This window comes from Cetorhinus maximus, chromosome 15 (genome assembly GCF_964194155.1).
Source record: "Cetorhinus maximus chromosome 15, sCetMax3.hap1.1, whole genome shotgun sequence".
In the NCBI taxonomy this organism is placed as follows: Eukaryota; Metazoa; Chordata; class Chondrichthyes; order Lamniformes; family Cetorhinidae; genus Cetorhinus; species Cetorhinus maximus.
The window spans coordinates 89,057,284-89,070,038 of record NC_135893.1 but is presented as its reverse complement, the minus strand read 5'-3'; the positions used below and the strand labels follow the sequence as shown (position 1 = coordinate 89,070,038).

At 42.8% G+C, this 12,755-nt stretch overlaps 1 protein-coding gene across 1 annotated transcript in view; it reads right to left on the bottom strand.

The window, feature by feature from the left end:
* Positions 1–12,755, bottom strand: part of LOC144690984 (Na(+)/H(+) exchange regulatory cofactor NHE-RF2-like) — a 114,038-nt gene that overhangs the window by 7,427 nt on the left and 93,856 nt on the right. The window contains exons 3-4 of the mRNA XM_078558933.1: positions 7,518–7,697; positions 7,233–7,386 (exon numbers count right to left, since the gene is read on the bottom strand). Of these exons, the coding sequence (XP_078415059.1) occupies positions 7,233–7,386; positions 7,518–7,697 (334 nt within the window). The remainder of the gene's footprint in view (positions 1–7,232; positions 7,387–7,517; positions 7,698–12,755) is intronic.

Genomic DNA, 12,755 nt, shown 5'->3' with positions numbered 1-12,755 from the left:
AAATCTGGAATTAAAAAGCTAGCCTCGGTAATAGTGACCATGAAACCATTGTCAATTGTCGTAAAAACCCATCTGGTTCACTGATGTCGTTTAGGGAAGGAAATTTGCCATCCTTACCTGGTCCGGCCTACACGTGACTCCAGGCCCACAGCAATGAGGTTGACTCTGAAGTGTCCTCTGAAATGGTCTAGCAAGCCACTTAGTTCAAGGACATTTAGGGACAGGCAACAAATGCTGGCATTGCCAGTGATGCCCACATCCCATGAAAGAATAAAGAAAAAAAGCTATTTGCTGGAAACTCAATTCTCCTCAACCTCACCTTTCATTGTTGATAGAACTCTACCATACAAACATTTGTATGCCTTATATAACATGTACGGTGCTATTTTTTTTAGGGCAGCCAAGTTGTTACATACACACCATGTCAATCTGTTATTTACTTCAAGTTTTTGATTCAAAAACTGACCAGAAAAGATGCCTCTCTTTTAGAATCATGGAAGAAGGAGCACAGAAGGAGGCTGTTCAGTCCAGCATTCCTGCTCTTTGAAAGAGCTATTCAATTAGTCACGCTCCCCTGCTCTTTCCCCATAGTCATGCAATTTTCTCCTCTTCAAATATTTATCCAATTCCCTTCTGAAAGTTACCATTGAATCAGTTCCCACCATCCTTTCAGGCTGTGCATTCCAGATCCTAACAACTCGCTCGGTAAAATAATACTCATCCCGCCCCTGATTCTTTTGCCAATTGCCTTAAATTTGTGACCTCCTTGATTTTGAATGTCTCTATTAAATCTCCCCTTAACGTTTTCTGTTCTACATGGACCTTCTGTATATAAATGCACGCAAGATAAGAATTAAAACCAGCGAGCTGGAAGCACAAACTCAGTTCATAAAAAGTACCATGCAGTTCTAGAAAATTATTTTTGGAGCTGGGGAGGGGGTGTGTGGGTGGAATGAAATTTTATTTTTCTTCATTCTTTCATGGGATGTGAGCGTCGCTGGCAAGGCCAGCACTTTTGCCCATCCATAACTACCCTCAGTTCAAGAGCAATTAAGAGTCAACCACATTGCTGTTTGTCTGGAGTCACATGTGGGCCAGACCAGGTAAGGACAGCAGGTTTCTTTCTCTAAAGGACATTAGTGAACCAGATGGATTGTTACGATAATATGATAGTCTCTAATGGTGACCATGAATTTATCTTTATATTCCAGATTTATTAATTGAATTTAAATTCCACCAGCTGCTGTAGTGGGATTTGAACCCATGTCCCAAGACCATTAGCCTGGGCCTTTGGATTATTAGTTCAGTGACATTACTACAATGCCACCATCTCCCCCTAATCAGTAATCTTCTTCGTCTGCACATCTCAATTGTTTTCTGTGCTGTTGAAGGTGAGGATGCTCATACTGGTGAAGGATTACTGGCCCATTTTTTGGGTCGTGCATTTCCACCACATCAGTCTAAGTGAGTATCAAGAAGCTGATAAAGTTCCTATTCTGTCGAAGGTTGTAACCTAACCTCAGCCTCACCACACCTGCTGGGCCAGTCCAATGATTTCATGCAAACAGTGCTCGGAAGTGTCTTACACACAGCAATCGCTGTTTCATAGACCAGTGCGATGGACATTTCACACTCAGCAAGAACCCACAAACAGCAATGAAGTGAGTGACCAATTAATCCTCTGTGGTGGTGATGATGCCTGAGAGAGAAGTATTGACAAAGACACTGACAGCATTCCCTGATCTTCAACTAGTGCCAGTAGAGCTTTTAACATTCATCTGAGCAGGCAGACAGGGTTCAACATTGCTTCTAAAGACAGCATGTCTAACAATGCAACACCCTTTCAGTGCTGCACCGACGTGTCAGCTTAGATTATGAGCTTAAATATACGGTAAAGGGCTTGAATTCACAACCTTCTGAGAATCCTGATCCAATTTCACTCAAACCAGTACATCTGTTTAACGTATTTTGTGGTTGGTAATTACCTTTAAATTATTCAACTTGCATAATTCTAAAACTCAACACATGGTTAGCAGAATCATTATAAGATAATCTAACTCATGATGGATTGAATGTAGAATTTTCTAGTAATGGGTGTTCGACTACTTTTCATTAAATATGTGGCAATGGGTCACAGAGACTTCATCTCCTTGCATGCAAGGTCACTACATAGTCTCCAGGTATCAAGGATATGTACCGGAGGGGGAAGAGGTGTCATGGTGCATTCTGTACACCGTCCCTTCACTTTAGGTCTAGCTCAGAGTAATGGGAAGCAAGTTAGCTCCAATTTTGATAGAGTGGATGAAGAAAAACGATTCCCTCTAACAAGTGGGTCCATAACCATAGATTTAAAATCATTAACGGAAGGCCTAGAGTGGAAATGAAGAGAAGCTGCTTTACTCAGTTGTCGGGATCTGGAAAGCTGTACCTGAGAATGTGGTGGAAGCAGATTTCATAAAGAATTTTATTTAAAGGGAACGGGACAAGGAGGATGAGAAACTGACAGGGTTGCAAACAAAGATGGAGGGTGTGAAACGAAGCACAAATGCTCTTTCAAAGAGGCAGCAGAGGCTTGATGGGCCAAACAGCTCCTTCAGTGCTGTAAGTTGCTATGATTTTTATCATGGGTGATGGGCTAAGTACATTTGGCTAGTTTTAGCCAAGACAACAAAAGTCTTGGATCACTAGAGTAAATTATTTGAAATTATTTAAAATTTCCTTAAATTATTACAGATGTCACGCTGATTCAACATGTTGTGCTGTGTTCAGAAATAACTCTTGGCCTCACACAACTTTACACCACATCTAAAACTCACCATGACTGTTTGTGGGAGCTCATTTCAGTCAGTGTGCTAACACATGAAACAAATTCCATTCCCCACCAATGAAATCATTCCTCTTTATAAGCACAAAGTTTATCACTCAAGACTCAAGTAGTAATTAAGATGGAGGAACAATCCACAGTCGAGCTTAGGCCATCTTGATCCGGTTTCTACTGGGAACTGTCCATAATGTAGGAAGCTCACTTGGAAGCCATAACAATAGCCAATGTCTGGGGTACCATCTTTCAAGTGAGACACTAAACTCAGTGGGAAACTGATTTTTATTGGCGGTAGAATTTTACCGCTGGTGGATTTGCAGGCAGGAGAACCCATAAAGTTCTCCAGATAGTCTTCCTGTCACCTTCCTAACTACCCCTGACCTGTCTGCAATTTTACAGGGGGCAGGCGAAGCCTAGGGCGACCCATCTGCCCATGCCCCAATTGAGGCCCTTAAGTAGCCAATTAATGGCCACTTGAAGTGCCGCTTCCCAACCCCAGCCTCAATTTTGAGGCCAACAGGAGAGGTTCAGGGGCAAAGGGAAACCTGGCAGGTTATCCAGCTTTGGCCTCAGGTGAAAGAAGCACCTCCGTTACTGGCCCCCTTTCGAGATCGCTCAAAAGGTCTGGACCTCCCCCACCACCCCAAGGTGCTCTTCTCCTCAGATGCCTTTCAAATCAAGACACCCACACCCTCACCTTCACCCCCAGGTGTCCCCTCCCTGTCGCAAAACCCTGGACTTCCCCAGGCCCTTTGGGCTCTGCATTTTGACTTCTTGGGACTGCTTGTAGTCCCAGCAGTGGCCACTACTTCCAGTGGTACTGCTGGGACTACAGAGCTGCCGGCCAATCAGACTGGCTGGCAACTCTGAGGCGGGACTTCCACCCGAGTAAGAGGTGGAAGTCTTTCCTGCAGTCATTTAAAGCTCCTCGGAGCGTTAAGTAGGCTGTGGGCAACCGGCATGACAGGGATGCGTCCACAGCCAACTTCTCTGGCGGCTTGGCAGGAAACCTCTCTATTGAAAAAATTCTGCCTGGGAGTTATAGGATGGAAGGAGGGAGCTGGAACATATGGAGGTGAGCAGGCAATGAGGGTGTGTAAGGCAGGTTTTTGGGATGGTGCAGAGGAGGCTTTACTCTGTTACCAGACCCGAGAGTGTTTGATGCAATATTGATGCCTAAAGTTGAAAAAATATTTTACTCGGCTGGGGAAAGTAGAAAGTAAATTTTTATAATTCGTGTCCCAATAGAAAGACTTACATTTATATAGCGCCTTTCATAATCTCATGATTCTCAAAGCATTTTACAGCCAAAGAGCAACTTTTGATGTGTAGCCAATGTTGTAATGTAGGAAATGCAGCTAATATGCAACAGCAAGCTCCCACAAACAACAATGTATAGTGGCCACATAATCTGCTTCAGTGATGTTGGTTTAGGGATAAATGTTTCTCGGGACACCAGGGAGAGCTGCCCTACTCTTCAATATCATGCCATGGAATCTTTTACATCCATTAAGTGAGCAGTCAGGGCTTCAGTTTAGTGTCTTATTCGAAAGGTGGGTCCTCCGACAGTGCAGCATCCCCTCAGTACTGCTCGGAGTGTTGGTCAGGTTCTGTCCTCAAGAACCTGGAGAGCAAATGGAATTTCCAATATTTCAATATGGAACAGCTGCTCTTCCAACCCAACCTAACTTTCAAACCGTTGCTGCCCCTTTCAAAGTGTACGATGCTGTTGCGCGTGGTGAGGCAAACGATAAAGCTGCCTTAGAACTGATGTGGTCAAAGTCTAGATGGGAGCACTCACCTCAGAAAATCTGATTAGAAGGATTAGCCAATCTGCAACTGAATACTAAAGCAAATACTGCGGATGCTGGAAACCAGAAATTTAAAAAAAAACAAAAATGTTGGGAAATGTTCAGCAGGCCTGGCAGCATCTGTAGAGAGAGAAACAGAGTTAACGTTTCAGGTCAATGACTTTTCATCAGAACAGAATGATGAAACCTGAAACATTAACAAGTGCTGCCTGACCTGCTGAGGATTTCCTGCTTTTTTTTTTCTTTGCTTTTATTGCAACTGCATATCGCCTGAAGGGTCTATTCTGTAATCTGGTTGGTCAAGCACAATGGGCAACAGATCAAAAGTATCGCCTCCAGGAAGCATTTCCTGTTGGTCACACTCAACTTCCTGTAATGTCACACTTTCTCCATCACAGTTTGGTGATTGGCTTAGAGTTAAAACGACAGCCAATCAGAAATAAAGGAGAAGGAAGATTATGAATCAAGAGCCAACAATAAGGACATCCCCGGTACTATCAACAAAAAGCAAAAAAAACTGAACAGAAGCGCCCTCCTACTAGGATGCGCAACTAATAAAACAAAAATGTAAAAAAGGAAACTTATAAAATTTCAAAGGGCAAAGCTGCGGGGGGCCAGCGGAGGGCAAACAAGACTGCAGAAGAGTGGCAGGCAGCCAGACTGACCCCACTTTCCATTGGCTATGTCCATCCTGGACCTTGGTCAGCCCCAGGACCGCGCCAATGGGGAGGTCCTCCGACTTGCCCACCCCAACATCCTACACCGAGTGCCCAAAGACAAGAAACATCAGAGATAAAAACAAAAAACTGTGGATGCTGGAAATCCAAAACAAAAACAGAAATAGAAATACCTGGAAAAACTCAGCAGGTCTGGCAGCATCGGCGGAGAAGAGCACAGTTGACGTTTCGAGTCCTCATGACCCTTCAACAGAACTAAGTAAAAATAGGAAAGGGGGTAAATATTAGCTGGTTTAAGGGGGTGGGGGGGGAGGCGCGGGAGAAGGTGGGGGGGTTGTTGGGACAAGCAAGCAGTGATAGGAGGAGATAACCAAAAGATGTCACAGACAAAAGAACAAAGAGGTGTTGAAGGTGGTGATATTATCTAAAAGAATGTGCTAATTAAGACTGGATAGCAGGACAAGCAAGGTACAGATAGCTCTAGTGGGGGTGGGGTGAAATAAGACTAAAAGGGCATAAAAGGTATAGATAAACAATGGGTGGAATACATTTAAAAATAATGGAAATAGGTGGGAAAAGAAAAATCTATATAAATTATCGGAAAAAACAAAAAGGAGGGGGAAGAAATGGAAAGAGGGTGGGAATGGAGGAGGGAGTTCAAGATCTAAAATTGTTGAACTCAATATTCAGTCTGGAAGGCTGTAAAGTGCCTAGTCGGAAGATGAGGTGCTGTTCCTCCAGTTTGCGTTGAGCTTCACTGGAACAATGCAGCAAGCCAAGGACAGACATGTGGGCAAGAGAGCAGGGTGGAGTGTTAAAATGGCAAGCGACAGGGAGGTCTGGGTAATGCTTGCGGACAGACCGAAGGTGTTCTGCAAAGCGGTCACCCAGTCTGCATTTGGTCTCTCCAATGTAGAGGAAACCGCATTGGGAGCAACGAATGCAGTAGACTAAGTTGAGGGAAGTGCAAGTGAAATGCTGCTTCACTAGAAAGGAGTGTTTGGGCCCTTGGACGGTGAGGAGAGAGGAAGTGAAGGGGCAGGTGTTGCATGTTCTGCGTTTACATGGGGAGGTGCCGTAGGAGGGGGTTGAGGAGTAGGGGGTGATGGAGGAGTGGACCAGGGTGTCACGGAGGGAATGATCCCTACGGAATGCCACCAAGGGGGGGTGAAGGGAAGATGTGTTTGGTGGTGGCATCATGCTGGAGTTGGCGGAAATGGCGGAGGATGATCCTTTGAATGCGGAGGCTGGTGGGGTGACAAGTGAGGACAAGGGGGACCCTATCATGTTTCTGGGAGGGAGGAGAAGGCGTGAGGGCGGATGCGCGGGAGATGGGCCAGACACGGTTGAGGGCCCTGTCAACTACTGTGGGTGGAAAACCTCGGTTAAGGAAGAAGGAGGACATGTCAGAGGAACTATTTTTGAAGGTAGCATCATCAGAACATATGCGACGGAGGCGAAGGAACTGAGAGAATGGGATGGAGTCCTTACAGGAAGCGGGGTGTGAGGAACTGTAGTCGAGGTAGCTGTGGGAGTCGGTAGGCTTGTAATGGATATTGGTGGACAGTCTATCACCAGAAATTGAGACAGAGAGGTCAAGGAAGGGAAGGGAAGTGTCAGAGATGGACCATGTGAAAATGATGGAGGGTTGGAGATTGGAAGCAAAATTAATAAATTTTTCCAGGTCCTGACGAAGGGTCATGAGGACTCGAAACGTCAACTGTGCTCTTCTCCGCCAATGCTGCCAGATTTGCTGAGTTTTTCCAGGTATTTCTATTTCTGTTTTTGACAAGAAACATCAGGACTTAAATGGAACCAGAAGTTGAAGAGCAGCCCCTTCAAATAATGAAACGGGGGCTGCTTGGAATGAGGTATCTCATTTGCTTCTCACTGGACTAAATGAGGTTTTGTGCCGATTCCCACCTTTCAGATGTGATTCAGTTGGAGTTATTCCCAGTTTCTTGAAGTACTGATCTGTTTCTGGATCCACCACCAACAGCCTGGCCTCTTCCTCACTGGCTTTGATACAAGCTACAACTTCACTATGCTTCTTCCCTTCAATATTCACACCATTCACCTGCAAAGACGCAACAGATAAATACATGATTCTTCTGGGCATTTATTAGATCCCAGCTCTGCTAAGGGACCAGTGAGACTATGAGTGAATTTTTAAGAATGATCGAGAGAGTTTGGAAACTGTTCAGTTACCTCCACAACTCTGTCCTGAGCGCGCAGGCCAGCTTTAGAGGCGCAGGAGTCTGGATCAACCGATCGGATGTACTGCCCTGGCTTCGCTTTCTCACTGTGAAGATTAAAGCCATAGCCATTTTGGCACTTCTTCATGCAGCACAGCCGAGGGCACAGTTCTTTGGTTTGTCCATTGACTTCCTGCAGCATAATGAAAACACAAGACAAGACATTTTTATAAAGTATGGGACTCTCCTGGACCTTGCTGCATCAACAGGCGGCACAAGGAATGAACCAAAATCAGGAGCAATTTCATCAAAACAGAAACAGGGCACAGCTCTGCGTATATTCAAATACAACAACAACTTGCACGTATATAGCACCTTTAATTTAATAACACTATCCCAGGAACATTATCAACCATTATTTGACACCAAGTCACATAAGGAGATATTAGGATAGATGACCAAAAGCTTGGATTTCGAGGAGTGTTTTAAGGGAAGAGAGAATGTGGAGATGGTTATGGAGGGAATTCGAGAGCTTGGGGTTCAGTGGTGGTGGTGGGGGGGGTCGTTGAACACACTGGTTTTAGTTTAGATAGTCCTGCTCTACAAAGATGTTTCTTCATCAAATCCACTTCCTTGTGTCTTCATTAAGAGCGGCTTATTAAGAAATTAGGAACAAAAATGTGGACCATTCATCTACCGAGCCTCTTTTACCATTTAAGGAGATTGTGGCTGATCTGTATCTTAACTCTAGCCACTGCTTTGGTTCTGTAATGCTTAATTTCCTTGCCCGACAAAAATCGATCAAACTCAGTTTTGACATTTTCAATTGACCCCCAGCTCCAATGGGAAAGTGTGCTCTAAATTTCTATTATCCTTTTGTTTGAAGTGCTTCCTGAATGATCTGGTTCAAAGTTTAAGGATGTGCTCCCTTGTTCTGAACTCCCCGCCAGAAAATCATTTTTCTCTATCTACCCTATTATATCCTTTAATCAGATTAAACACCTAAGTTAGATCACACACTCATAGTATCATTCTTCCAGTAATTACCATTTCCTCCCCCCTGTCACCATTTACAATATGACATTTCCTTCATTACAACAGTGACTACACTACAAAAAGTACTTCATTGGCTGTAAAATGTTCTGGGACATCTGGTGGTTGTGAAAGGCACTATGTAAATGCACATCATTCATTTCTTTTTCACCCACCTCCCTAAGTCTCTGCCTAGTTTGTGTTTTTACAATGAGCAAGATGTCAACATAAATTGGATAACACAAACACATCAATCAGTAAAAGACAATGCTTCACTTCATATCACACTTGGATCAGCAGTCTAATGTTTCAACTTTTGGTTAAATAAAAAAAAGTGGCTCTATTGGAAATGAGCCTGTTGTAATCGAAAGAGACACATACTACACAACATTGTCAAGCAGTTTTCTTAGCTTTTATCAGCTTGTTCTCAGGCCAATATACACTGGTAATTTTTTTTCCAAAAGATGGTCTCTGACACAAACCCTTGCCTTCCAGGAGCACGCAGATTTTCCATCAACAAGAGCTACAGCTGGGAAAAGATAAGTTGGCCTGACATTGAAATATTTCTGCAACCAAGTGCTCTGTTAACTGTACCAAGTAAATGCCATTAAATCAACAGTAATGCACAGCCCAAACGAATCAACACTTATACCAAAAGACTCTTTTGCACTTGGATCTGTCTAATGCTCTCATTTTAAAGTCACTGGCCTGGGTGATGCAGTGCCACAGGGTTTGGACTGCCAACATATCTCATGCCACACAGTGGTATAAGGGGTGAGAAGCAACTTTGATCCACAGGATGGCGTGATTAGATATAATGCTCAAACTTCACAGCAGAAGAAAGGGACCGTCCGCTCCCTCTTAAATAACACATATCCGTTGAAAATGAGGTATGATAACAACGCCCATGTACAGTTCGAGGCTAAAAAGAGAGCTTCACTTCAAATTACAAATAATATAAGAATATAAGAAATAGTCCATATAGCATCTCAAGCCTGCTCCATCATTCAATATTAGGCTGAAAATACGCTGAACGTTTAAAGTGTGAGTACCAATAATATGGACGGGATGAGGGAAAAGCAGAATATCCAGCAAGAAGCACTTGCTCAAATTGTGAAAGGCACTCAGTGCCCTGGCCAACATTTCTCTCTCAACCAACAGGACTAATTCGCTCATTATCACATTGCTGTTTGTGGGAGCTTGCTGTGTGTAAATTAGCCATGACATTTCCTGCATTCCAACAGTGAATTCACTTCAAAAAAGTACTTCATTGATTACAAAAAGTACTTAGTGGTGTCCTGAGGTTGTGAACAGTGCTACATAAATGCAAGTCTTCCTTGAATTTTCAAAATGTATGAAGCACTTCAGGTTAAGAAACACTCCCATCCTCAGAGTGAACGTGAATATATCTCTCAGTGGCAGGAAAAAAACATCTTTTGTGGAACGTAAAGGACTGTCATTGATGTGGCTTACTGAGATAATTGTTTACTGCAAGGGTAATTGAATACAAGAGTAGGGAAGTTATGCTTCAGTTATACAAAGGCATTGGTGAGACCACATTTGGAGTATTGTGTACAGTATTGGTCTCCTTATTTAATGCATTAGAAGCAGCTTATTAGGTTAATACCTGGAATGGGCAGGTTGTCCTATGAGGAAAAGCTGGACAGGCTAGGCTTGTATCGCTGGAGCTTAGAAGAGTAAGAGGTGACTTGATTGAGACTTATAAAGGTTCTGAAGGGACTTGACAGGGTGAATGTGGAAAGGGTATTTCCAGAATTTGGGGTTACTGTTTCAAAATAAGGGGTTGCCCATTTAGGACAGAGATGAGGAAAAGATTTTCTCTCTCAGAGGGTTGGGATACTTTGGAATTCTTTTCCTCAAAAGGTAGTTGAGGCAGAGTCCTTGAATATCTTTAAGGCAGAGGTAGATAGATTCTTGATAAGCATGGGAGTGAAAGGTCATAGGGGGTAGGCAAAAATGTGTGGTTAAAATCAGATCAGCTATAAACTTATTGAATGGCAGAGCAAGCTCGAGAGGCCGAGTGGCTTACTCCTGTTCCTGATTTGTACAATGGGCTGAATAACAAAAGGATTGAACAACAAAATGACTACAAGGAAGGTAAGTAAGATCCAACCAATTACAGTGCACAATAGCACAGGAGGTGCCTTCAACTGACACATCCAATAGCAACAAACACAGCAGCTGGTGTGCTGCAGATGTTTGTCACATCTGGCAGGCAGTGTCCTAAAGTGCACTCACCTACATCCAAATCAGGTAAGCAGTTTTATACTAGCTAAGTGCACACAGACCTTCTCATCTGTTGGGAACAGTAGCCTCTCCTCCAAGTCAAATATGATCTGCACTACTGCACAGCGGCAATTATCTTCAAGTCACCCCATAATGCAAACTGTGCAGTGTCTTCCCGCCCAGGAGCTGCTATTGCTTTAGCAAGGTGCTCTGCAGCACGAATGCATTGTGAGGAGATATTGCAGAATGCTTATTGGAACCCGAATTGAAGGGTTCGGACGTCTTGAATACTGAGAGCAAAGCTAAAACTGTTTATAATTGTCATCTGAACTACAATATTGAATTACAGCTTTTATTTGACTCAGTGGTAGTATTTCATGCAACAGATCCTCGAGTTTTTTTTTTTAAAAAGGCAAAACCAAAAATGTCAATCAGGAATCCAGGGCAACGCAATAAAAGGCAATTAATAACAATATCGATGCAAGTAACGATAGCAAATGTTACAACCCTTTAAAGTATCACGGTATTTATTCCACTGCACTTAAAAAAAACTCACAACCTTGTAAATAGTTAATCATGATGCACAAATTTACACTTCCACCATCAGAAGGGTATTGGAATTGGTATGCTCGTGCCCCCACATCGTTTCTAGTCAAACATATTCCTCATCTGTGTATCTCACCCATCAGCTCTGATGGCAGCCATTCGGGCAGACAAATAAAGCTCAAAACCCATCTTCTGCACACTTTTATCCAAAAAAAAAAGTAGCAATTAGCAAGTCAGTCACGCACATGAGACACTCTGGTCGATCTCTTTGTGCAGCATTTACAATTCACAGCTGTACATTATTTTACAAGCATCTTGCTCCCAGCATTTATAATTCTGAATGCAGATTGTATATATTAAGGGTTTACCCAGACACTTACTTACAATGCCCGAGTTCTAAATTATCCCAAAACTCTCCATTATAATAGTACACATTATAATTTTTTTCAAAAAATGCACATTATTGTTGACATGTGCCTATTTTTGACTATTCGCTCTTTTATTTGACATAATGATCCCAATTCATGATGCACTTTCACTAAAATATGCTTTTGTGGAGGTTCCAGTAGATTTTTTGATGCCAATAGCCCAGCATTATGCACAGTTCGACATGGTATTCAAAAGCTGGAAATTTTGCTTTTAAAAGTAAGCTCAACATATTCAGTTACTCCAAGTCTGACATTTTTTCCCTCCAAATCATGGTCTTTAGGCTGTTGAAGCTTCTAAGCACCAGTGAGCCTTTATGAAGTTTTTAGAAAAATTTTGGAATTTTGATTGATCGCTTCAGAGACTGAAAGTCCAGAATCAATGGGAACTTTAATGCGTTAATGAAACAGAAGTGAAGACACCCCAATATTATACAGTGTAGCACGTGGCTGAAATCACCATCAGCTGGTATAGAAGCAAGCTGGCAAGAAACTTCTGATTCCCTACCAGCCTGATTATTATACTAGAGTCAGGCAGAGTTTAGCTGCATAATGCGTTCTGCGATTACAATAGTGAGTGTAGTAGGCTACTGAACCATAAAATATTATGTTACTAGTTTGCTATTTTCCACAATTACATATGCTCAAACTAATTCTGATCAATATCCTTTCGTTCAGCCAGTGTGGGCTGTATTGTGCAGAGTATTACAGCTCAAAGCAGTACTATAGTCTTGAAGGTATTTTATTCCAATCATCATGCACCGACCTTCGCTGGAGTTCAAGTTACTGAAGGATCCATTATAGAAAAGCAATCCTTGTAGAAATGTCCCAAACAGTTCATGGGCAATTAGATACGTTGAAATGTAGAGACTGTGATTATGTAGACAAAAGTTGTCCCACAAACCGCAATGGGATAAATGACCAGTTAATCTGCTTCCGATGACATTGGGACGAGGAAGAATGTTTGCAGGAAAGCAAACTCCCCACTCTTCTTTGAGCAG